We start from the raw sequence: 25493 nt of genomic DNA on the forward strand, positions 1-25493 counted from the left end.
TGGTAGGAATTCAATCGAGCCGCTACCAGGTTGCATCCCGGAGTGGCACATCCTTTGCAAGAATGGTTGTCCATGAAATGCAGCCTGTTACTGTGCGTGAAATCCAGAGACCACAGTATACATTGTAGTGAGCCACTTCATTTCTTGTGTGTACAACAACCAGTGGTGGGTGGGACAGGTAATAAGTGTCTCTCATGAGCTGCAAGATACAATTGTCTCCCTCATGCTCCTGCAAATGGTTATCATGAAAAGATCAGTGTGCAGTTCTCATTTCCCGAGTAATGCTCTTGTTGGATCATCCTTGTCTGTGTGCAAATTCAGCTCAGCTATACAAATTCAATGACAGGGTTTATACACTCTGGTGGGAAAAACCCGGAATTTTTTTCATCTGGGAGAAAACTGGGAAAACTTTGGGAATTTTTTACAGTCCAGAAATTTTTCATTGTTTTAGTCTTCAATTAAATTTTTGTAATTTTGACTGGTAAGAATTGATAAACAGCAAAATCTGTAATAAGGTTTATAACAAAAGACTGTGGAATACTTCATAACAAACTGTTGCCGACAACCGTGAAGTCACAACTGTTTACATTAAGTTCATTTGAGCAGTTGCCTGTGGGCATACATGGATGCCCAGTTGAGTTTCGTATGGACAGTACATTTTCCTGCTTCAAGTTACTTGAAGTGTGGCTGTTAGCTGTATCAGTAGTAGCAACAAGCAGTCAGGTGCTACCTATTAAAAAATTTTCTGGCACACCCAACCTGCCAGATTCACACATGCGCATAGTAGTCAGGGTTGCAGTGGGGAGAGGGTTAGTCTCCACGTAAGAAGTGTTTACGGTTGGTTTACATGTCTCACATCAAATGAAAACAAAACTGTTTTCTGTGGTTGCGTGCTGCCAAGTGAATTGAAATACATTCCCATAATTATGGACGCCTAAAGTCCACATCATGTTGGAAGGCGGCCCAGTTTTCAGCAGTTCTGCACATCCCCCTTGATTAGCCACTAGCAGCCAATAATATTCATTCTCTTTCCCGAGTGGGTAGCAGCGAGTTACAGCTAGACAGCAAGAATCTCGCTCCTACGTGCTGCACTGTTGCTGTACTTCGCGACAACCAACTTATTCATTCAGCTGTCGGTTTTTTGTATTCTCTTTTTTTCTTGTAGCAGTATATGTGTGGAATGTGTATCAGTTAATGTTTAAGTGCAATAAAGAAAAAAAGTTATGCGTTTCACAAGCAGGCAAGGGGTATTATTTAGCGCATTTATAACTTCTTCAAACAGGAACTTGAAAGCAATGACATTTGAAGACACAAGAACGGACTCCAGAACAATGTGGTGTCAGCAAGAAAACTGTAAAGAGAATTCTAAACAAAAGTGTCAGAGCTGTAGGAACCGTAGGAAAAGTTGGTTTCATGTTGCCTGTAAAGCATCGAAATCACAAGAAACCTAAACACAAATAGATCATTTCAACAACAATGTTTTAAAGTGCCCCATGTGAACGATGAATGCCCGACTTCACAAAAAGGTGGTACAGTTATGCAGGAGAAAATCAGCTACAGTGGTAAGCACTTCGTCAATGTAAAGAATTTTAAAAGACGTTGGTTCATGATATGCTAAGAAGAGCATTTTTAGTTCAAAGAAGTGGCAAGGTGCAGCACAAACTACATCCCATATGAAGATTCACAATACAAGAGGATGATGTACTTAAAACAGTGTGTTACCTTGATGAAACGGGTCAATTAGAATCATCCCAGGAAGATCTGCTGGAAAATAAGTGATGTACTGGCAACTCTAAAGTTTTCATAGGAATAAGTTGTCGGATAATTATTCTGCATGCTGACACTCCTGGTTTTGTTTCCAAGGGTAAACTTGTATTTACATGTAAGAAATACAGCAGTGACTATCATTTGGAAATGAATGCTGTCAGTTTTGTGACATGTTTCACAATTCTTGTCATACTTTGCTTTAAAGTTGGGGGGAGGGAATGAAGTCTTTTCAGCAGTGCAGTATTGAGTGTTACATTGTAGGCAATTTTAGTTGATGGAAAGTCATAAAGAAGGCCATGACAAAATACAATAACAATTTGTATCATCATAAAAAGAAAAATTTGTATACATATACTACATCTCATTTCTGTTATAAAATGCTGTTAAACAAAATTATGAATTGTTTTTGCCACTCATGATGTTGCAAAGTAATTATTTTGATTCAGAAATACAAATTTTGCATGAAATTTACTTAAAATCAGCGATAAATCTAAATATTTAAGTGTCCATGATTTTTTGACCTTGAGAGTAGATTAAGATCTACCTAAAAATTTTCTCACATTTTTGTGCAGACAAGCATTGCTCACTGTGATTTACATTCCCTAAGTACAATGACCAACTCATGTACCATGAAATTCTTAGAACGTTTTATTGAAAATAATTTCTAAATAAGAAAAAATCCAGGTTCTTTTACTTTTACGTACAAATATTTTGACAGTTCAAAAATGTCATCAATTAATGTCATAGCTGACAATTTCAGTCCTTCCACTTTATTATTTCTCAAGACAGTTAACATCCTGTGACTACTCATATTTTGAAAATATAATTTTGAAATTTGCAAAAGGTTACAAATTTATTTACTGCAAATAAATTCAGATCTCTATCACTGTTGGTATGTTCATAACAATTTTTGAGTTTTTCCTTTTGTTACGATATTTTCACAAGTACTCTCATTTAGAGAGGTCTGTAGTGTTTGAACAAATCATCAAAAAATCAAAATATTGCAGTTTTGGAGAGGTATAATGGGAACTTCAACACACAGTTTCTTCAGCAAACTCTGAAATACTGATGATGTGACAAATTCACTATTGACCTGTATGATATGAGATGAAGTCTCCCAAATGTTATCAGTAGAAGTGGTTTACACATGATAACGTGCAATGTGTAGTTGATTGCACGTGCAGGCCTGGCCCAAACTTCCATTGTCATTGATGTTTCCACCTATTACTGCAAAATATTTGTTACATAGCAGTTTCAATATATTTGGATGCCTTACACGAATATAATTTCATGTCAGTATATCTTCATTGATTTCTCGCCTGTCACTGCATTTCGTTTAATACATTTAAATCATTTCATATACGTACTTTCAAACAATGGAAAATCGGGATGGAATGTAACAATTATGAAAAGGAAAGTTGCTACTCACCATATAGTGGAGATTCTGAGTTGCAGATAGGCACAACAAAAAGACACTCACAATTGTAGCTTTTGGTGATTAAGGGCTTCACCAACAGTAGACAGATGCACCACCACCCCTCGCCCCCCCCCCCCCTCTCCACACACACACACACACACACACACACACACACACACACACACACACACGCACGCACACGCACACGCAGGGCAACACAACTAGGCACACAACTGCAGTCTAGGGCAACTGGCAGTGTGGTTTCAGTTGCCTAAGACTGTGTGTGTGTGTGTGTGTGTGTGTGTGTGTGTGTGTGTGTGTGTGTGTGTGTGTGTGTGTGTTGACAACGGCCTTCAGAGCTGAAAGCAATAATTGTGAGTCTTTTTGTTGTGCCTGTCTGTGACTCAGCAGCTCTGCTATATGGTGAGTAGCAACTTTCCTCCTATATATATGTTGTTTGTGGCAGGGTGAACCTCATCCTCTACAGTCTATGTTCATCCAGTGATGTTGGTCTCAGATACCACATGGTAGGCTCTCTGGTGGTATAGTTGAGAAATTGTAGATGGAAAAATCAGTGACAATGAAATTTCTGGTTTGAGACAAATTTTTAGTTGTTACTGCATAGAAGTCGGGCATCAGTCAGTTAATATGAAAGTTATTTGCTGATATGAAATCATACCTGAAAAACATTCACGTTAAATTTACAGTTATCATGTTGTATAAATGGTCGAATGTATTGTGTGTTTTATTACTGAATTGGTTGTGTCGTTATATGTGTAAAGTAAGGAATAAGTTGGCACAATGTGTAGCATCTCCTTGTTTATTGAACTACTTTCCCAACACCCACTCAGGGTTGCCACAAGTTCTGGAAATCAGGGAATATTGGGGAATCTAAAACGTGTCAGGGAAATTCTCAGCTTGCAGTCAGTGCTGCCACTACTTCTTGTTGCTAGCCTAGCAGCTGCTGATGGGAGACAGGGAAACATGAGGAGTGGTTTGTCTGGATCTGATTATCAGAGATTTTTGAATCAGCAGCTGGAGACAGCGGCCGTGTGTGCGTTAGTTGTCTGTGAGTGAGTATGTGAATGTGTGTATGCTCTCATTTTATGACAAAGGCTATGACCAAAGTTTTAGTTGTGAGAGTGTGATTGTCTTTTGTATGTGCCTGTCTGTGGCTCAGTAATCATCTTTACGGTGATATGCTGCCTATCCTCATTAGTATTCATTCTCAGATTATTTGTGCAAGTTATCTGTTCCATGGATTAACACTGTGGTCTCATTTCATAGACATGGTGTCCATGACACGTGAACAGCTGGCCACATGAGTAAACTTTCAAAACTGCAGGCCACTTTTTTGGGTATCTAATAGATCAGGCCTGCTGTACTGAAGCCCATCATTTCCCACTAATTTGGAGCCTCTGTCTATCGCATCTAGTCTCACCAATCTGCCCACAGCCTAGGTATGTTTATGTGTGGCGTAATGCAGTGAATTTTTGTGGTTTATTCATGAAACCAGGGCTGCTGTGTTCCTTGGCAGGCCAGAGGCCATGGGTAATGGCTTTCAGGAATTGCGAGAGTCACACCACAAGTACATTGTACAGTGCGGTGTTTTATAGATATTTTATTTATTCTAGTTTGTTTTGACACTTTGAAAGTAGTTTTTATAGTAGAAAGTATGGGCGATAAGAAGAAGAAAATTGTACCAGTCACTGGCACTTTGTACACTACGTACTCACGTATTTCTTGAAAGAAAAACTACACAGTACCTGTAAAATAATAGACATAACACAGTGGTTAAAAATGGACGATAACGAACATAGTCTAACCAACATTTTATTGGCGGTCACCTATAGTGTTTGTTTACACAACTCTTACGTGCCTTATACACTTCTTTCAAGGGGCCTACTTTTTTTTTCTAAGGCTATTCCTGGAATCAGTGAAGGTATTTTAAATCTGTCTTGCAACTCCAACAAAATGCGTATTTTTATCACCAAATGTGTTTTGTTTTATTGAAAAAATTAATATCAGTGGTCTTACTGAAACATATATACCATTTGACTTGCTTTCTCCATTTAAAAACAGTTCATTACAAAATATGTTGATATTAGTACTTCAGATTTTTGCTCACACATTCAGAAATAAAAGAGTCCTTACATTTTTTGTCAAGTTATGTCTTTACGTATCCTTGTGATCTCAAAATTTGTCAGGGAAAAATGCTAAAATTTTGCCTGGTAATCAGGGAATCTCACTTGGGGAAACTTGTGACAACCCTGCCACTCTGCGTACGTTAATTGATATTTTTCTCCTCTACTTCAAGATTAATCGTTGCTGTGTCATTCACCTTGAGATAAAAATTCTCCACTTTGTTTCTCTAAAAATAATTCATTATACGTGACAAATACTTAATGTATAATATTTGTGTGTGTGTGTGTGTGTGTGTGTGTGTGTGTGTGTGTGTGTAAAGACGTCTATGAGAAAATCAAACTGGGCCAGACAAAATCAACATTTGTCCATAATTTTCCAAGCCCTAGTGCAAAGAACCACTTCTTTGTCCTGGGTCAATTCTATTGGTCTGCTAATATTCTTATGGAGTCAGTGTCTGTCTGAGGACTAATAGCAAAGTGTAGATGTTGCTGCTACATTTTACCAGTTGTACCACATTTAAAGCAGTCATGTCATGTATAGCTACTGCAGTTGCATGTTTTTTTCTTTTTAATGTAAAACTGATGAATTTCTCAGGTCCACGAAGCCGAAGTAGTTCGACATCCAGTCTAAGCAGCATAACAAGTGAAGTGAGGACTGCAACATCGACAGGCAATCCAAGTATGCCACAGACACCAAACTTCACTCGTAGGCATAATTCTGAAACAGATGCTGTCTTTTCTGTGAAGACGCCTCTTCGGGACCAACAACAGAGCAATAACCAAACTGTTGGAAACAATACAAACAATATGAAGGCTTCACAGAATAGGAGAAATCTAATCACTGGTGGGTAGCAGACCAACACTTTCAAGTTGTTATTTTTAGGTTATACTTGAAATGTGACTTGCTCATAAATTTCATTTCTGAAACTGCAGCATAAATACATTCCACACAGAAAATTGTAATTAATTTCATCGAGAGCAATTTGTAGATGTGAATGTGTGTGGCTTTTTATCAGAACGTGTCTTTAAGTCTCTTAGGAAACTGTACTACCACACAGTGCGGGTGCTAGCATGTCCACCACTGAGGCATGGGGGAATAGCAGATACACAGTTTCAAAACACTGCACTGAGAAAATACAATTGTACACATGGCGTGCTTGTGTTTTGTGAGAGATAATGTATTGCTTATCAGAATGTTTGCAGTGTTTTGTCCTTGCAACCCATTATTGTAAACTGTGTTGTTCATCATGTAAACTCACTGAAACAGTAAAGTAACGTCTTTCTGTTTCTATCCTTCACACGACTCTTATGCTCTGAGGTTATTATGTATCGCTGGTGTTGATTTCTTGCCATACAGTTGCCATGCAATAGTATGTGTAATACAGTTAACTCTAAACATTTTTTCTTTTTAGACAACACTTAGTTTAAAAGTGAAACTTGGTCATAAAGCAGAAGAAGAAGAAGGAGGAGGAGGAGGATTGACAGTTTCAGTTGCAGATGTGGTCAGAACCAACTGCAATGTACTTGTCCATGACATTGCCCCCACAAGAGGGCTTCCATCGTCTGAAACTTTCTGATTCAGAGCCCAATGATTCTGCAATATTGTGGCAATCTTACGATAGGAACGAGTGCATGCCCCCCCCCCCCCACACACACACACACACACATTAGCTTTCTTCACCTCTTATTTCGCTATTTTGTTACTGTCTCCTCACCCCGATGTGGTTCTTGGCCCCTTCGTGCTTGTGCGCGTGTGGGTGTGTGCATGCACATGCAAGCATGGGACCCCGAGTCATTGCAGTACTATTTCTATTCTGTACTGCAGTTCCTGACACCTCTAATTCCCGCACAAATTGTATCCTTGCCTGATCTTACAGCTTTTCACCTAATTCTTATCTCGGCATTCTCTCATGGTCACTTACGTTGTTTCCTAGATATAACCTTATATTGAATCCTAACCAGGTTTGATATTTGTTCTTTTCCAAATTTCAGCAAGTACAAATTGTGCAAGCAATGGCACTCAACATGGATCATGGGTATCTGTCTGGAAGTATTCAACCTGACACCCGGTTCTAGGAGAACTACGAGCCAGCCCCAGAAACTATTGTGGTAGCCAGCCTGTCGTGGTGTGGTCACCATGAAACTGCACAGTTGTAGCCCCCCTGACAGTGCAAGTATCTGTACCATAAATGCTCCAAAGGTACCACTAAGTAGGTGCCCATCTCTATTGGGGCACTGGGTATCTGTGCAGCACTCACAATGACTTGTGGTTGTTGCCATGTCTGGGTGATTACAGTGGGGTGAACCACCTCCTCCCGCCCCTCCCCCTCCCGCCCCCCTCCCTGCCCTCCGGTGAGAGAGAGTGTCACCAGACCAGTCTCCCATGTAGTGACTCAAACTGGCAGTTAGAAGACTGTGACAGTATCTTCTAGCTGGAACTCTCAATTTGATGCTCATCAGCATAACCCCAAACTGTTCGTAGCTGTGCCGTGGGAGTAGGGATTACAGTGTCAACATGGAGAACCCATCTCACTACAGCACGTAGTCTGTGCTACGACAGTGAGACATTACTAATGACCAAGCTTCAGTTCTTCATTAAATGAAATGCAGGTATAAACAAGGTGGTGACAGCATTTCAAAAGACAAGCAGTGGCTCCCTCGTGATAAAGACTGCAAAACTGTGTACAGTTTTGAGACTTACTTTTGTCGACTTCTCTGGGCAATATTCCAGTTTATTTTACAATTCATGTAAGTTTAAACAAAACACAGGATATTATTTTTCACCGGGACTTGATATTACAGTCAGATAAAATATTATATTCCAACTTGGAATGATGGCGTTGCAATTCTTCCTTTGTATCCAGAAGGGGTTAAAGGATAATAGAGGTGACTTTGAAGCATTTATTCCAGTGTTCGATGGGAGCACACTTGCAGAAAAGGTGAAGATCGTGGTTCACTGCTGTGATGACAGACCTCATGTGCAAACCACCTGCATTATTTTAAGTGCTTCCATTTCAGACACTGTCATCGTGATATCCCAGTGAACCTAGCTGTGTGAGTGTAATCACTATGACAGAATACCTTACATCCATTGAACAACTTCCATCAACAACCATGAATGGCACCCCTCCAGCTCGCCCATGTGTACCATTTACAAGAAGAAACAGACAGTCCAAGAATACAACACCAAAAAAAGTATGAATGTTTTCACTCTGTTGTATGAAGACCAGTTTAATGGCAACCGTAGAGAGAAAAAAGAATCTTCTTGCCTATCCATATAACTTCAACCACTCATCACATTACACTGCAACCCCCTTTGGTGTGAGATAGTGACAGTTTTATCATCTCTTCCCTTAGCAATATTGTGCAGCCTGTAATCACATCTTCGGTTGGTGGAGCATTTGTCTTCTCAAGTGTTGGCTGTAGATGGATCATTTCGAAGGAACCCTCGTCCCAGAACCATGCAGACTCTGAGTCAGACATCAGTGCAGGTTGTAGTGTTGCTAGCACATCTTCTGTTTCCAATCATAAATCAAAGAAATCTTCGCAGAGCTTGAAAACCTCCTTAAGATCAAAAGACAAGTTGACGAAGAAATCACCGGCCATCTCTCCGAACTGCAACAATTACTGTGGTTGTATCCTGCAACTTGTATCACCCTGTGAGATATGCATCTTTCTGTTAACCACTATCCTTAGACAAATTCCTACCATGCATAATGTAGGAACCATGCCAGCCTTAGGGGATGTCCAAAGAGGTCTGTGTGATTGTTTACACAGGTAGTGGTAACGAATGTCCCTCCAATCATGCTTGAAAGTGGTGGCTGGCGGAATGAAACTAACATTGTATCACTATTGTTAGAGAGGGTGAAGACCCATCAATGGTGCTGGGTCATCTAATCGTGGGGTCTTTCGTTTACCTACCAGAGTGGTTGCCATGAAGATGCTCCATTACTGGTCACTTGGTCAGATTGTAAGCAGCTTGCTTATATTAGTAAGTGCTGCCATATTTGTACATGTTTCTTTGACTTTCACAAAGTATATGCACCACCTGGCACTTCACATCTTGGAGGAGAATGGTGTACCCCACTGCACTGTGCTCAGTGCCCCCTTTTCCTTATAGCTACGAGCTGACTTGTGGATTCCATGAGGCTGATTTGATATTTCAGCTATCCATTCCTTTGCATTTGACTTTATTTGATACAGCTTTGAATCTGTGACCCTCACAAGCATCAACTTCATGGAGTCATAAAAATGGCCTGGTCATTGCTTTCATTTTTCCTCCACTAAAACACAATCCCACTCTTTGTGGCAACTTTCCTGTAACAAACTGTTATGGCTACCCTGTAAACATAGGCTCAACTATAGTTGCGTGTATAAATTGAATGTACTCGAATTCCTCTGTTGTACATATTGGGACGTGAATCACCCCACGCTATTACTCGAACTTATTGTTCTAGTTTTACCACGACAGGTCTGTAGTTCAGCAGCACCATCACCATTGTGACTGTTAGACCAAGCTCCTATTGTGGGGTTACTGATTGAGTTCTGTAGACAGTATTACGGTGAAGTTTGAGCTAGTTTCCTTGTGGTTGTGGCATCACCATCACTCAACTATGTTTTCACTGTCTGCCTGTTCCTTAACCTGTCCTAATATGTTGGATTCTTTTTTTGCTCAGGAACCCAGACCCCTACATTCAGCCTAGTGCAGGACTCATAAACTGGGCTGGAAAACATCACTGGATGTCTGTCTTTTCCTCCATTTAACTGTATCATATCATTTCGCATGCGCCTCCCTGATATGTACCTAGACTGCATGTCCCACAGCCCTAAAAGCTTAACCTGTTTCCCATTATCCATCGTTGTTTCCTTATCAGTGAGTACGTAGATGCCAAAGTCATTTATACCCATAACTCTAATGACACAAATGGCTGTTAACTACAAATACAACCACAACGGAAGGATCGAATACATTTTCATGTTTATCTTACTTTGTTGTGGTGCTACTGGAGTGGGGATGGGATGGTTGAGGAGTTTGTCTCCCAGTGCTGAACCTGAGGGGCTCCTGGACTGCCTGCCCTATCTGCCAGCTCTGTATTTTTTGTTTTGCTTCATTTCAGTAGAGTTGTTGCCTTTCTTATGTTCACTATGCTTTCAGATCCTTCCCCTTCTACTTTCCACCAGTCTGGAGTGGTGGTGTTTATTACATCACTGTTTCATCCGTGCCACAGTTTGGATGGGTATCGGGCATGGAGTTCTGTCTTGCTGCCCGATGAGTGCCGAGGGCCCCTGTTTGCTCCCAAGCTTAAAAGTCGACCTGAACTGACATTCACCCATTATTGCTCCAAATATCTAGATTCTACCATTACAACACACTATGGCAGTGTGACCAGTTGGACTTGACCTATAGTCAGCGACACTGCACTTTGGGGTTTGTGTATGTCATTTGTCACCACCAGTGCGGTCTTCTTCACAGATGATTTCTCTCCATTTCACATTGAGAATTCTTCCTGAGATAAGTCAGACATGATCACTGAGGGAACTACAGACTACTCATTATTCAAATTATGTGTCATAATTGTGAACTATTTTTATTTTAGAAGGAAACCACACTCTAAATCCACTCCTGTTGATGACACACCTAGAGAGTTGTCCAAAATGACATATCACTAACATTGAATAGAATTTAATTAAAATGAAAACAGCAACTTGTGCAAAAGATTCTGAAGTGATAAAGTTCACCTGCTGGTCAATTTTACCACAGCTTGTAAGCATTCTGATACTGAGATATAAACTGCTGTATTGCAGGGTTCTGCCCGCAGTCATTTCAGTAGTTTAGCTGAATGCGATGTTGAATGTGTGGCTTCAACAACTGTTCTATTTTTCTCGTTCAGCTACACCATTTTGTTCAGGGTTGCATTGTGGAGCAATCAGTAATTCTGTTCCTTTATTCATAAACAGTCAGTGAATTTCTTCATGTTAAATTCTTTGCGTCATTGTATCTAAATTGTTCAAAGTTATATCTGTCTGTTTGAGCTTAATTTATGAACTCTTTAAGTGCATCAGAATGTTCCGAAAAGAAAGTTCATCAAAAATTTACTGAAATTGCCTTCAAAACAGTCATAATATTGAGTGTGTCTAAACGACGCTCTCTTCATTGCTCCTTTAACATATGTGGTGTTTTATTTGTCAGCAACTGTATATAGGTTAACTTATACTTGAAAGTGTTGTTGGGTTTGCAGCTGGATACTAAAATCAACTCTATTCAATATTTCGGCAGTCCAGTTGTTCGCCATCTTCAGAAGAACGCTGCTTCTTCTGCTGAGTCCCCCTGAGTCACATCAGGTTACCTTGTAATTTAAATGGTATTCTTTGCATCTTTTCTGATGTATATCTCTTCAAAAATTCATCGTTACAGCCTTTTATATTTCTATAAAGTTTCTTCAGTATGTTCTTCAAGCTTTTTATAATTTGACAGCCGAATCTTTTGTCATAAATTTGCAGTGGTTTGGAGGGAGTCAGACAATTCACTTCATTATAATTTTTTGGACCAACAACATGCATGTTCACTCACTTGCATAAAAGGTATTAAAATTGTCCATTCCATAACTGCACTATTCATTTATTTATCCAATTTCACTATCAGCCGTATGAAACCCTTGTGGATTTCTTGCCGTGTCAGTTCAGGGTAAAACCTCGCGCTTTCAACAATTATCTACATCGTCTTCATCAGGAGCAACTGACTCAAAACTGCTGTTGTGGTGGCCATATATAGCCCAAAGAATATTTATAATTAATCAGTAATTACATCGTGCTGTTGCAGGGGATGTCAACGTCTGCGTGGATTGTGCCACCATTCCTGCTGGTAGCGTACGAGGGGGGGGGGGGGAGCGGAATAACATTGTCGTGGGTGGAGCTCATGTAGTACAAGTTTCTGAGTTCAGTGCTACCTGTGTTCTTGGGTTGGCTTGATCTGTTTATCTGCAGTGATTGTTTTTGCTAGGGCTGTTTTGTTCTCGTTTTGTTTTTTATTGTGGCAAGTTTAAGTAAACAACGTGCAGCTGCGAAATTTTGTTTTCTACTTGGTGAAAATGCTGCTGAAACTGCTCTAATGTCGATAGTGCCTTACCAAGATGATACTACACGACAAACTCAAGTTTACAGGTAGTTTGCTCGATTTAAAAATGGCAACATGTTGATCAATGACAAACCTCGTTCTGGACCTCCATCAACTGCACAAATCGACGAAAATATTGAAAAAATTCAAGAGCTGGTGCTTTCAGACCGAAGACAGACAATCGATTAATTGTCAGAGGTTAATGGGTTATCTTGGAGCTCAGTTCAGCGAATTTGTTGCAGACTCTAAAACACACTTGCACCCACAGCCATCTCTGTTCGACAGTTTTTGGCTAAAAACGGCGTGGCTCTGGTGCCCCACGCACGTTACGTGCCTGACATGTCTCCGTGCAGCTTTGTCTTATTTGCATGCATAAAAAGGGCATGAAAGGACACTAATATGACAATTTTGAAGTAGTAAAGAAATAAGAGGGAGGAGCTGTTGGCCCTTTTTAAAGATGACTACAAAAAACGCTTCAAACAGTGGAAGCCCTGGTGGGACAAATGTGTTAGTTGTAATGGAGAGTATTTTGAACAGGATAAGATTGTTATGTAAACAGTTTGAAAATATATAGCTCTCAGAGATTCTGGGCATCTGTGAACCACATGATGTAACATTCTCATTATTTTTTTCCTCTCCTAATTTTCAATCTTTCAGCATTTCTTTATTCCTTCTCCGTGTTACTACTACTTTGTTTTTCTTTTTTGTTCATGAAATCCCATTGTTTACATTGTGAGTTGGAGAGTGGGACAGATAGGTGCAGTTGGAGGTTAGTCTGAGGGCGGGGGGAGAGAGCAGGGGGTTAGCGGAAAAGGAGAGAAGTAAAAAGACTGTGTGCGTTGGTGGAATAGAGGGCTGTGTGTAGTGCTGGAATGGGAACAGGGAAGGGGCTAGATGGGTAAAGATGACGACTAATTAAGGTTGAGACCAGGAGGGTTATGGGGACGTAGGATATATTGCAGGGAGAGTTCCCACCTGTACAATTCAGAAAACCTGGTGTTGGTGGGAAGGATCCGTATGACACTGTCTGTGAAGCACGCATTGAAATGAAGGCTATCCTGTTTGGCAGTGTCTTCAGCAACAGGGTGGTCCATTTGTTTCTTGGCCAGTTTGTTGGTGGCCAATAATGTGAACAGACAGCTTCTTAGATATCGCGCCCAAGTAGAATGCAGCACAATGATGGCAGCTTAGCTTTCAGATCACATGACTGGTTTCATAGGTAGCCCTTGCCTTCGATGAGGTAGGTGATATTTGTGACAGGACAGGAGCAGGTGGTGGTGGCGGCGGTGGGAGGATATACAGGGAAGGTCTTGCATGTAGGTCTATTACAGGGTTGTGTGCCATGAGGCAGTGAGTTGGAAGCAGGGGCTGTGTAGGGATGGTGAAGGATATTTTGTGGGTTCAGTGGGTGGTGGAATACCACTGCGGGAGGAATGGGAAAGATAGTGGGTTATTTCAGGGCATGATGAGAGGTAGTAGAAACCCTGGTGGTGATTGTAATTCAGTTGCGCCAGTCGTGAGTGGTAGCGACTCACAAGAGGAGTGTTCCTATGTGGCCGGAGGATGAGAGGCATGGTAAATCTGTTTTTGTACAAGGTTGGGAGGGTAATTACCATTTGTAAAGGCTTAAGTGAGACCCTCGGTATATTTCGAGAAGGTCTGCTTGTCACTACAGACATGACAGCCAAGGGTGGCTAGGCCGTATGGAAGGTATTTCTTGGTATGGATGGGTGGCAGCTGTCGAAGTGGAGGTATTGCTTGTGGTTTGTAGGTTCAATTTGGACAGAGGTGCCGATGTAGCCACCTTCGAGGTGGAGGTAAACATCGAGGAAGGTGGCTTGATGCGTTGAGTAAGACCAGGTGAAGCGAATGGGAGAGAAGGTGTTGACGTTCTGAAGGACTGTTGATAAGGTGCCTTCATCCTTGATCCAGATCACATAGGTTTCATCAGTGAATCTGAACCCGGTGGGAGTTTCCAATTTGGGGTGTTTAGGAAGGATTCCTCTAGTTGGCACACAAATCGATTGGCTTAGGTTGGTGTCATGTGGGTGCCCCTAGCTGTACCCTGGATTTTTTTGTGGGTAGTGCCTTCAAAGGAGAAGTAATTGTCGGTGAGGATAGGATTAGGAAGGAGGGGTTTGGTTCGGAATCAGTTGGGTGTTCAATAGCAGTATGGTCATGGGCTTTAGGGTTGTTAGTGTGAAGGGAGATGGCATGAATAGTGATGAGCAGGGCACCATGTGGTAAAGGGACAGGAACTGTGGAGAGGTGGAGGAAATGGTTGGTATCTTATATATAGGTTGTGAGTAATGGGCTGAAGATTGTTGATCTATGAGAGCAAAGATTCTCTCAGTGGGGGCACAGTAACAGGCCACAATGGGGCACTTGTGTGGTTGGGTTTGGGTTTCAGGAAGCATGTGGAAGGTAGGAGAGCGGTGAGTGGTATGGGTGACTAGAGAGGTGAACTTCGGGGAGAGGTTCTGGGGTGGGCCTAAGGATTTGAGGAGAGTCTGGATTTCTGGAATTGGGTCATTGTGGCATGGTTTGTGGGTGGATGAACCTGACAGCTGGCGGAGTTCTTCTGCCAGATGATACGTGTGGTTCAAAACAACAGTAGTGGAGCCTTTGTCAGCAGGTAGGATTATAGGGTTGGTATCAGTTTTTAGGTGGTGGGTTGTGTATCTTTCTGTGGATGTACGGTTAGTCTGCATGTTCAGGGATTTGGGGAATGATAGTGAGGCAAAGTTCGAGGTTAAGAAATTCTGGTAAGTTAACGGGAGTTGATTTGTGGCTGAGGGGGGGGGTGGAGGGGGGGGGATCGCTGTTGGGTGGAGGAGTGAACAGAGTCGGGTAGGGTTCATCATTGGTTTTGGTTGAGCTTGATTGGTAGGGTTGATGGAGAAAATTTGTTTCCACTGTAGGGACCGGGAGGAGGAGAGAAGGTCTTCAGCAAGTCCTATGTGATTTAATTTGAGGGTGGGTCAAAAGGTGAGGCCTTCGGAAAGGGCTAATACTTCTGTGGGGCTAAAGCTTTTGGAGGAAAGGTTCATGCTTGTTTTTGGGGTCTGTTTAGGTCGTGGATTTTATGTGGTGGTGGGAGGGAGGGTGGGTAAATGTAGTGGGTCTGTGAGACAGGGTTTGTTGGCTAGGAGGGGATGTGTGGGAGGTTTGGAGGTGGTTGTACAGGCTGTGGAAGTGGTAGTCCAATGTGGGAGTAGGAAGTGAGCAGGTTGGAGAGTTTTTTGAGGTAGCGTAGTTCATGTTGCTCTAGTTCCTGGAGGGCAAGAGTTTGTGTGTATTATGGGATCCAGGAATTTGGGATTGCATAGCAGGAGAATTTGGCAGATGGAGAGAAGATATTGCAAGGAGATTTGGACTTGATTGATACAGTTTTGCAGGATTATGTTGATTGGGGGGGGGGGGGGGGGGCTAAGGGTTGGTGGAATCCAAACAGATGGAGGTCGTAGTGGAAGGGAGTGTGGCAGCCAGAGATGGTTAATTTGATGGTAAGGCCATTTGGGTGGATTCCATGAGCCAAACACAACGCAGGAACACTATGGGGGACTGAGTTCTGGCTGGGAATAAGGGAACGTCTCTGTACTTTCCTTTTTACTTCTCTCCTTCTCCGCTAATCCTCCGCCCTCTTCACCACCCTCCATCTAACCTCCTGACTGCACCTAGTTGTCCCATTCTCCACCTCACTCATGTACGATCCCAGCAGCACTTTACCATCCCGCCACTCCTACCCTGCTACCATTCCCCCTCCCCACCCCAGCCTCCTCCTTACCCCCAGCTGGTTGCCTCTCCTGTAATGCCCTGCAGTTCACAGTCTGGCTCCAGCTGCCAGAGACTGTGGTCATGTGTGTGCGAGTTGCATTTGCATGAGTGTGTGCGTGTGTGTATGATGTCTACTTTTGACAAAGGCCTTGTTGGCCGAAAGCTAATTGTGTGACAGTATTTTTGTTGTGCCTTTCTGCGACTCTGCATCTTCTCTGTATGGTGGGTGCTGATATACTTCTTTACCAGTGTACATAAAATTAGACCATTTAAAACATTTTGTTTTTATATTCATTAATTCATCATTTAGATCTAAAAGTAACATATATATGCTTCTGTTGTGTTGCACTTGATAGGTAAAAAGGTTTCAGTTAGTGAATTTAAATCTTGTGTGCTGCTGTATTCAAATTGTATGTGTAATTAGACCCATATTCCTACAGCTATACTGTGTGTCAATATAAGTTAAACAAGTGGTTTACTTAATGTAATTGGTTTCAGGCATGCTAATTTTGCCTGATTCTTTGCCATTCTGCGTACACTGCCTTTTATTCATTTTTTTGGGTCTTGTGGCAACACCACACATTCACGCATACTATTAATGATATTCATTTTAGAATTGCCATTGGTACCCATGTGCTTGTGGAATTTTCCATTGGGACTCATTTCAACAAAACAACTTCTTCCATGAACACAGCAGATTGATTTAATTTTCTTTAAAATTAGGTTTTGTTTGTTTTTATGTGGTCTGGGCCCTGACTTGTTATAAAATATTAAATTTCACCAGCAGTTTTATTTAATAACAGTGTGCTTGTGAGATATGAAATTTTCTGTAAGAAACATATTACAAAGTGCTTTTGTAAAACTCAAGATTGTTTCAGAATACAGTGGAAAAGCAGGTTGTTTACAAGTGTCTCTCAACAAGTTTCTTTTATTACAACACAAATTGTTGTGTTATATATTATGATCTGTTGTAGAACGTGTATTATACAGAAGGGGATTTTGTTACAGTTTGTTATATTTGTACTCAGCAAAATATTATACTGTTTTGCAATTCATTTATTTATTTTTTTACTTTTCTTTTTTATGTTTAGACAACACAAACAGCAAAGCAAATCTCTACAATGACAGCTTAAAGAATAACAAACCCTTGGGAGATGTGGTACAAGCTAATCCAGTGTCAATCCTGGCCAACAAAACAATGGATTTTGTGAGGAAAAACAGTTGCAGTGACTTAAGTACGTTGGTTTAACATTTTGTGTGTTAAATGCTAGTGCTCAATGTGAACAGGATAAAGGGTACCTCATTTTTAAAGATTTGTTACTTTGTAACAACTAGCAGAAAGTAGTTAAAAAGCCTTATTTTGTTTTAGTAAAATTACTTTTTAGTGATAAAAAATAAGCTGTTGTGATAAATAGGAGAATAACAGCCATGAATGGGCAAAAACTTCTACCTTACGTAGCCATATTTCCAGTTGTCTAGATCTTTCACTACTCATTTATCATCTATTAATGAGCTAGAATGAGATTTTCACTCTGCAGCGGAGTGTGCGCTGATATGAAACTTTCTGGCAGATTAAAACTGTGTGCTGATATGAGCTGATATGCTGCTTCTTCTCTTGCATGTTGGTTATTAAACACAGTTCGTGGTGTCAGATAGAGGTTGCTTTAGGACCATTACTGCTTAGAGTGAAGCAGTGACTGTTATGGAACATTTTTGTGATGCAGAAGAGGCTCATAATGCTAATGAAACAGGCGTCTCCTCAATCAGCCGCCAAGCCAATATTCAGGGAATCAAAAATAATACCTGTTTGCTGCACTTATATATAATAGAAACTGTGCCAATTGTTAACCAGGACTACCATATGTTTAAGAATAAAAAGTCTGTTCACATTTATGATACACATTCCAGTGAAAACATTAATTTTACGAGCCAAAAATTGACAAGGAACCTAGTGGGGATAAGACGTATGGGCACTGCGCTCTACGATGAATGAGCCCTATCACTTTGTGTAAATGCTAGTACATTTAGGAATAAAATTAAGAACAATTTCCTTAGATACTCCTTTTATTTAGCTGATGAATATCACAAGACCAATGTGTATTAACAGGTTGAATGCTTGTTATTGTAGTTTTTATTACTTTGAATGTTACACTGTTACTAAATGGCAGTGTACAAGCCTGCCACCCAAGTTGCACAATTGTTGTTGGTTTGTGGTATATTATTTTATCATTCTACCTTATTTCATACCTTACCATATTTCGATGCCAAATTTTTGTATTTCCATGTACATGTCTTGTCCTTCATCTTCTTTACATTGTACAAAATATTTAAGTTTAACAAACTTTTGGTTAGCGACTTTCTTTTACAAATTAATTTCATACAGTGTAGTTAAACAGTCCGCTGCATACAGTAAGGAGAGTTAGTAATTATTTAATTTCTGAGACACTGTCAATGTCATGCATTACTTCCTAAATGAACTCTGGAAATCGAAATTGGTAGAAAAAGGGGGATGAGAATAAAACTTACCTGATAACAGGTTAAGTGTGAATACAGGAGAAAGGTGATACGGTAAGAGAATAAAATTTTGTAAAATGAATTGTTTTAGAATGTGAGGTAAGAAAATTTCTTGGAAATGAGTTATTATCTTTTTGTTCTATAGTGGAGTACAGTCTTGGGTGCATACCTGAGCCACATTAAACTTGTGTCCAGATCTTCACACTAATTTCCCTGATGTCATGAGTCTTTTACAGATAAATTGATCGATACAGTTGTGTGTGGGTAGAGGGGGCCACTTAACCTTGTTGAGATAATCACTCTTGTAAAGCAAAGGCAATCAATGAAACAATTGACCTGCCTAGTAATTAGTACTGTGCAGTGTGCAGTAGAAATGTTGTTCTTGAGACTTGAGTCTTTCTATACCATGTATACATTTTAAATGTCACATGGCAGCAACCATTAACTGTAGTAGCTTTTTGTAAGTTTTACATTAGCAATTTATTTTACAGGTGAAAGAAAAGATCCTCTTTCAGCATTAACAAAAAATGGTGGCTCGAAGCGCAACGCTCTCCTGAAGTGGTGCCAGAATAAGACAGTTGGCTATAAAAACATTGACATCACAAATTTTAGCAGTTCATGGAATGATGGGCTAGCATTTTGTGCTATCCTTCATTCATACTTACCGGATAAGGTGCCCTACGACACATTGAATCCAAGTGAAAAAAGGAGAAATTTTTGTATAGCATTCGCAGCAGCTGAATCTGTTGGCATTCCTACAACATTGGTTAGTTGTGGAACATTTATTTATTTGCTGCCATATACTTCCACATATTATAATTATGAAATAATGCATGTACTCCTTTTTTTCAGAATCTGTCCGAAATGATTCAGCTGGAACGACCAGACTGGCAGCAAATAATGGCATATGTTACTGCCATTTATAAGCATTTTGAGACGTGAAATTAACTGAAATGCATCTTTTTATTGTTGTTCAGTGTTCTACAAAAGGAGATGTTTTAATTCATGATTTTATATATGAAGGCTTAAGAAGCATATGTTCTGTTTTTGTCTGTTGTATTAATGAATGTTTTGGACAAATTGAGAGGTGTGACATTATCTGGTTTGAATGAGGTGTTTCAGAAATTTGCTTCTTGTGAAATATTGAGAGAACAGAGTGACTAGTGACTATTAATTGATGCTAATGTATTGTCCAAAGGTAACAAACAAGTAATTATTCACATTCCAACTGATTAATGCAGCTCAGAACAGTATCTTTATATGTCAAATGCCTTCCCCCTCCCCATAAATAAGGGAGCTCTGGGCTTGAACTTGGATGTACAAAAGTGAGATTATTTCTCCTGTAGTGCTCCATAATTAATGAAACTACTCTCTGATGATAGTGAACAAGTAGCTTAAAAAGCAGCAGTTAAGACATTCTTAGTAGATCTGTTCTATTTGGTGAGTCTTATTAGAGAACACTCAGCATCACTGTTTTACTTAGTTTATTTATTGTGTACATTGGATGAGTGCAGCTGCTGATTGAAATAGATACAATATATTTTTAAGAACTGACTGTGTGTGTGTGTGTGTGTGTGAAAACCAGTGAGGTTTTAGTAATAGTAGCATAATATGACAGTAGAATCTTCATACATTCAAAAGCAGCTATATTTATATTATCTAGTCATAAAATTACTGCATTTTATAAATGACGTATATTATTGATGTCATTTTAACAGCAAGTGGTTTTTAAACTGTTTCCATAGATATGTATGTAAATAATATATTGTTGGATGTATTGATTTAAGGAAATGAACTGATAAGAACTATTCAAAGAACTGGGAATTCTGTAAATTTTCAGAAAGGCAATAACATAGGTGAAAATGATATTAAATCTGCTTCTGTGAGTAACATCATTTTTATTACTGAAGTGGAATATTATATCATTCTAAAACTGTTCCATATTTGTGTGTGCATCAGATTGGTGGCAACTTATCAGCCATTCTCTCAGAGCATTTTGTACATTTTGAAGTGATTTGTAAGTGATGTACAATGAATGACTGATCAGTGTTCGGTTGATCATCTGTCTCGTTCATGTAATTTTTATATATGAAAAATTATTTTGAAGGACTATCTTGTAAAGTATCAGAACTTCATTTGTTTATCTTGAGGGCTAGAAGGAGTTTATGTAACATGCTTCCATTTATCTGTGGACATACATTGTTCACTTTGATAAGAAGGAAACCATTGCAGTAGCGTACTAACTGAGAAATGATTCTCCACTCTGCGTTGTTTTGCAGTTTCTTTGAGTTTCATAATAGGCATTAACGTGTGTTGAAAATGCTGTTCAATACTGTACACTTTATTTACTTCTGCTTGTAGGTAGTTTCTGCACATTTTGTGGCTTTTCAGTGAATGGAGCTTAAGCAATAATATGTACAAGCAGTGCTTTAATATGCTACAGGTTGTATATGATAGGTGGAAGCAGCTTGCTCTTCTAAAACTGCCTGCAGTATTTCTTTTATTCCAGAGCTAAACAGATTTTTTTTCCTGTTTGTAATGCTGCCTTGGATCTTTCATAATCCAATCTAAAGGAGCTGATAACTGCTCCCTTGCCCTCAAGAATGCCCGAGATGGATCACATATGGAAAATAAAAAGGTTTAAATATGTTTTAGCTGTTCGATTTTCAAAGATTTGTTGCGAGTTCCTAAACTACAGAAAGATATTTTATAGTAGTCTGTTTGTAATACATGTATTAAATTGTAAATATACTTGTTAGTCATATGTATTATGCACAAATAAACATATACTGTAACAGTCATGATACATAAACTGTTAAATGTGACTTCAATATTCCTTATCACGGAAATACTCTTAACAACTTGCACTGCGGCTGTATAGATTACCATGTGGGTGGTTATGTTCATTCTTCTCTAATTCTGCTGCTGCTACAAAACCACACGTCCAAGTAAGGCAGTTAAATGTAGAAAAGGCAGATCAAAACCAGATAAATCCCCCTAGATGCTAAGGCTCACACATTAGAACTCAACTTGTAGTTAGCGCATGGCAAATGAGATTCATATTCACGAGAAGTTATTTGTGGGGTCACAGGATTACACCCAAAGATATCAGAAATACAGGAGAGTGTGTGATGTAACATTAAATTAGAATGTGCTGCTTCTGCAAGTACGAGGAATGTAATAATTGATAGTAGAGAAAAAGAAAATAATCTGATGGAAAATATGGAAAGGAATGAGTGAGTAACACACACACACACACACACACACACACACACACACTCACTCACTCACTCACTCACTCACTCACTCACTCACTGTCTGTGTGTGTGTGTGTGTGTGTGTGTGTGTGTGTGTGTGTGTGTTTCATAATGATTATAACAAGGAAAGAAAAATTAAAGACAAAGAGAGGATGCATCCATCCATCCATCCATCCATCCATAATGTCTGACCCACCTCACATGATGAACCTTCACCTGCATTCCACCCATGTCAGTTTTTGCTACAAATTGTGATAAGTGCAGTATACAAATTACACACTTGTGTGCCTCTCTCAGCTTGGAGCCTCAAGTGGTGATTTGTATTGCTTGGTACCTAAACTGGCCCTGGTTACATGTCGATATGTGGAATCAGCTGATGGAAACTAACTCTGTATACTGTATTATAATCAGCTGTTACTATCTCGTAGTGCACCCTTGGTCTAACGGCAGTGTCTTTGATTAGTGATCAAAACGTCCTCGATCCCAGGTTTGAAACCCATCACCACTTAAATTTTGAATAAAAATCATCAGCAGTGGTGGCTGAAGACTTCCAGCATAAGAAGTCACTGTTCTTCAGTCAACGGCTTTGTCAAAGAAGGCGGAAGAGTGGACAAAGATTCAAGGCCCTCTCTTGTCCTTGGGGTGGAAAACTGCCCCTAAAGGCAGAAGAATCGGCAATGATCAATGGCATAAGGATGAAGAAGGCAGTGGAAACCAGTGCATTAAACACACACAACATGTATCCACAGGAAATGTGGCCTGTAATTGAAGAAGTGTTGTGATGATCCCTCCATTGGCAAAAGATACCAGGTTTGTTCCCCCCATTTGGAACTCTGGGAGGGGCCTGACAAGAGGGAAGTGACCATGAGAAAATGATTGAATAAACAATGAAAGGATAATGTTCTGTGAGTCGGGGCATAGAATATCAAAAGTCTGAATGTGGTAGGGGAGCTAGAAAATCTGAAAAGGGAAATGCTAAGGGTCAAACTTGGCTATAGCTGGGGCTCAGTGAAGCGAAATGGGAAGAAAGTAAGGATTTCTGGTCAGATGAGTATAGAGAAATATCAACAGCAGCAGAAAATGGTACAATGGAAGTAAGATTTACTACAAATAGGAAGGTAGGGCAGAGAGTGAGTTACTGTGAACAGTTAAGTGACAAGGTTTTTCTCGTCAAAATCTGCAGCAAACCAACAACAACAACGGTAGTTAAAGTATAAATGCCGATGTAGCAAGCCGAAGCCGAAGATGAAGAAAGAGAGAGAGAGGGAGAGAGAAAATGTATGAGGACATTGAAAGGGTAATTCAGTATGTAAAGGGGAATAAAAATCTATTAGTCATGAGGGGCTGGAATGCAGTTGTAGGGGAGGGAGTAGAAGACAGGGTTACAGGAGAATATGGGCTTGGTGCTAGGAATGGGAGCGGAGAAAGACTATTGAGTTCTGCAATAATAATACTGAATATTGTCTTCGAGAATCGCAAGAGAATGTATACTTGGAAAAGGCTAGGAGACACAGGAAGATTTCAATTATGTTACATCATGGTCAGACAGAGCCTCCGAAATCAGGTATTGGATTGTAAGGCATACCCAGGGACAGATAAAGACAGATCACAATTTAGTAGTGATGAAGAGTAGGCTGAAGTGCAAAGAAAAGGGATATGGAAGTACCAAGCTGTTTTGCTTAACTGCCAGTATGGACATTGTAGGACAAAACCTCGGGCCGCATAGGTGATGGGCGTTATAGTAGCCATTCAAATAGAAATTCAGTTTTTCCCAAACCATGGTTACCACTTACACATTTTGAATCTACATATTGTAAGGTATCACACCAAATATTTTTAAGTGAAAAAGAAAAATTACGTGCATTTTTCCGAAGATTTACCTAGTGACCAGTTTTCCTTACCTCGTCAGGTATTGTGGCCTGTGCCTTTGTAACAGGATTGCAGGTTTGCATTTCAGATTTTCTAGGGGCCTTCACACTACTGTCTGAAGGCATACCAAGCGACTGCAGCAGACCATTTACTATTGGACTTCCATACTAGGCCAAATATAACACAACAGAGACGATTTTTTAATAATATAACTTAATTCAAAATTGTCATAAAGGGCAAGAGAGGTGGATGATAGCTTTCTGGTTAAAACAGATTAGAAGTGAGTTTTATTTGTTGTATTCTGGATTTTTCTTGGAAGTAACTAACTCTCATTAGGTGAACACCTTGGCCACCTTACCCAACGAGTAATGTGGCCATTTTTCCCAATTGGGTGCCCTGTTGCACTATTGATCCACAGAAGAACTAAAATAAATAACAAGGAACTACATTTATAGGCCAAACATCAATGTTGTAAAAAAGCGTTACTATAAATGAGTTATATCAGATGATTCAAATAAAAAAAAAAAAAAAAAAAAGAAAATAAAAGCAAGCTCCTGCTATCAGTCTCATGCACAACAATGATGATTTGTGTTAGAACTAGTCTGCTCACTTCTCCGCCAGCCAGCAGAGCTGTTCAGAGCAAAAATTATGCAATGGCCACTCCTCCCATCCTGGCCACTTTGCTCAATATTCCCCTACCGATCACTATTAGTTTGTAACCTACAAAAATTAATATGTTTCTGAGACAATAATTGCAGTAGGAGATGTGATGATAAATGATTACAAACTCTTTTAAATGACATTTTTCTCTTACTCATTCCACTGTATTGCAACAGCCTTAATTTGATTAAATACTACTTGCTGCAAACGTGTACCACATTTGAAGATGCACATTCACGAGTCCGTTACTTCTGTTTGACATTTATACCATGGCAGCTGATTGGTGCTAGATGTGCACACTCCTTGAGTTGTCAGCATTGGGAGACGAACAATGGAATATTTCCTCCTCTCGCTTCCGTTAACCCTGCAATGACCACACTACAGACCACTCTGCCCCCGACGTAAGCCGCAAAATTTACTTAGCTCATGCTGGATTCACCAAGGTCAACTGAAATTAAAATATTACTGTTTCTCTAAGTATTTTTGTATGTTATTGGACAAGAAAAATACTCTTTTTAAGAAGCTGTTACGGTTAGTTGACGTTTTGTGTTTGGCTGTTAGTTGCTTGATGCATTATATTACAAAATACGGCTGAGAATTGTTAGCCGCATGAATATTCATGTGGACCACAGTTTGAAGACCACTGCTATAGGTACTCCAGTAATGAGTATTTCATAGTGTGACGATGTTCCCTGCTTTCCTTTTTTGTTTGTTGTCCTCGGTGTTGACGTACTGGCTGAAAAAATAGGGGGTGGAAGCGCAACTACTGTGTACTGTAAATGCTGTAGCAGACAGATGCACAGTTGCGTTTCACAGTCTTCTACTTTCACTGTTCATAACCCCCAACATTACACAGTTACATGGCCAGTGCACTACTGTTTAACTTTCAATAAGCCTCATTAATAGGTTGCAGGTGAACATTCACATACTGCTGCAATAGTTTACTGTTGAACATCTACGAGCAGTAAAAGCCT

At 39.9% G+C, this 25493-nt stretch overlaps 1 protein-coding gene across 4 annotated transcripts in view; it reads left to right on the forward strand.

Annotated features, from left to right (window-relative positions):
* Nucleotides 1-21545, forward strand: part of LOC124711127 (cytospin-A) — a 936320-nt gene extending 914775 nt beyond the window's left edge. For all 4 annotated transcript variants that reach the window (XM_047241015.1, XM_047241018.1, XM_047241017.1 and 1 more), the window contains exons 14-17: nt 5924-6172; nt 17311-17454; nt 19225-19499; nt 19586-21545. In XM_047241015.1, the coding sequence (XP_047096971.1) occupies nt 5924-6172; nt 17311-17454; nt 19225-19499; nt 19586-19675 (758 nt within the window). In that variant the 3' untranslated portion in view covers nt 19676-21545. The remainder of the gene's footprint in view (nt 1-5923; nt 6173-17310; nt 17455-19224; nt 19500-19585) is intronic.
* Nucleotides 21546-25493: the final 3948 nt, after the last annotated feature.

The sequence above is a fragment of the Schistocerca piceifrons genome, chromosome 8 (genome assembly GCF_021461385.2).
Source record: "Schistocerca piceifrons isolate TAMUIC-IGC-003096 chromosome 8, iqSchPice1.1, whole genome shotgun sequence".
Taxonomy (NCBI): domain Eukaryota; kingdom Metazoa; phylum Arthropoda; class Insecta; order Orthoptera; family Acrididae; genus Schistocerca; species Schistocerca piceifrons.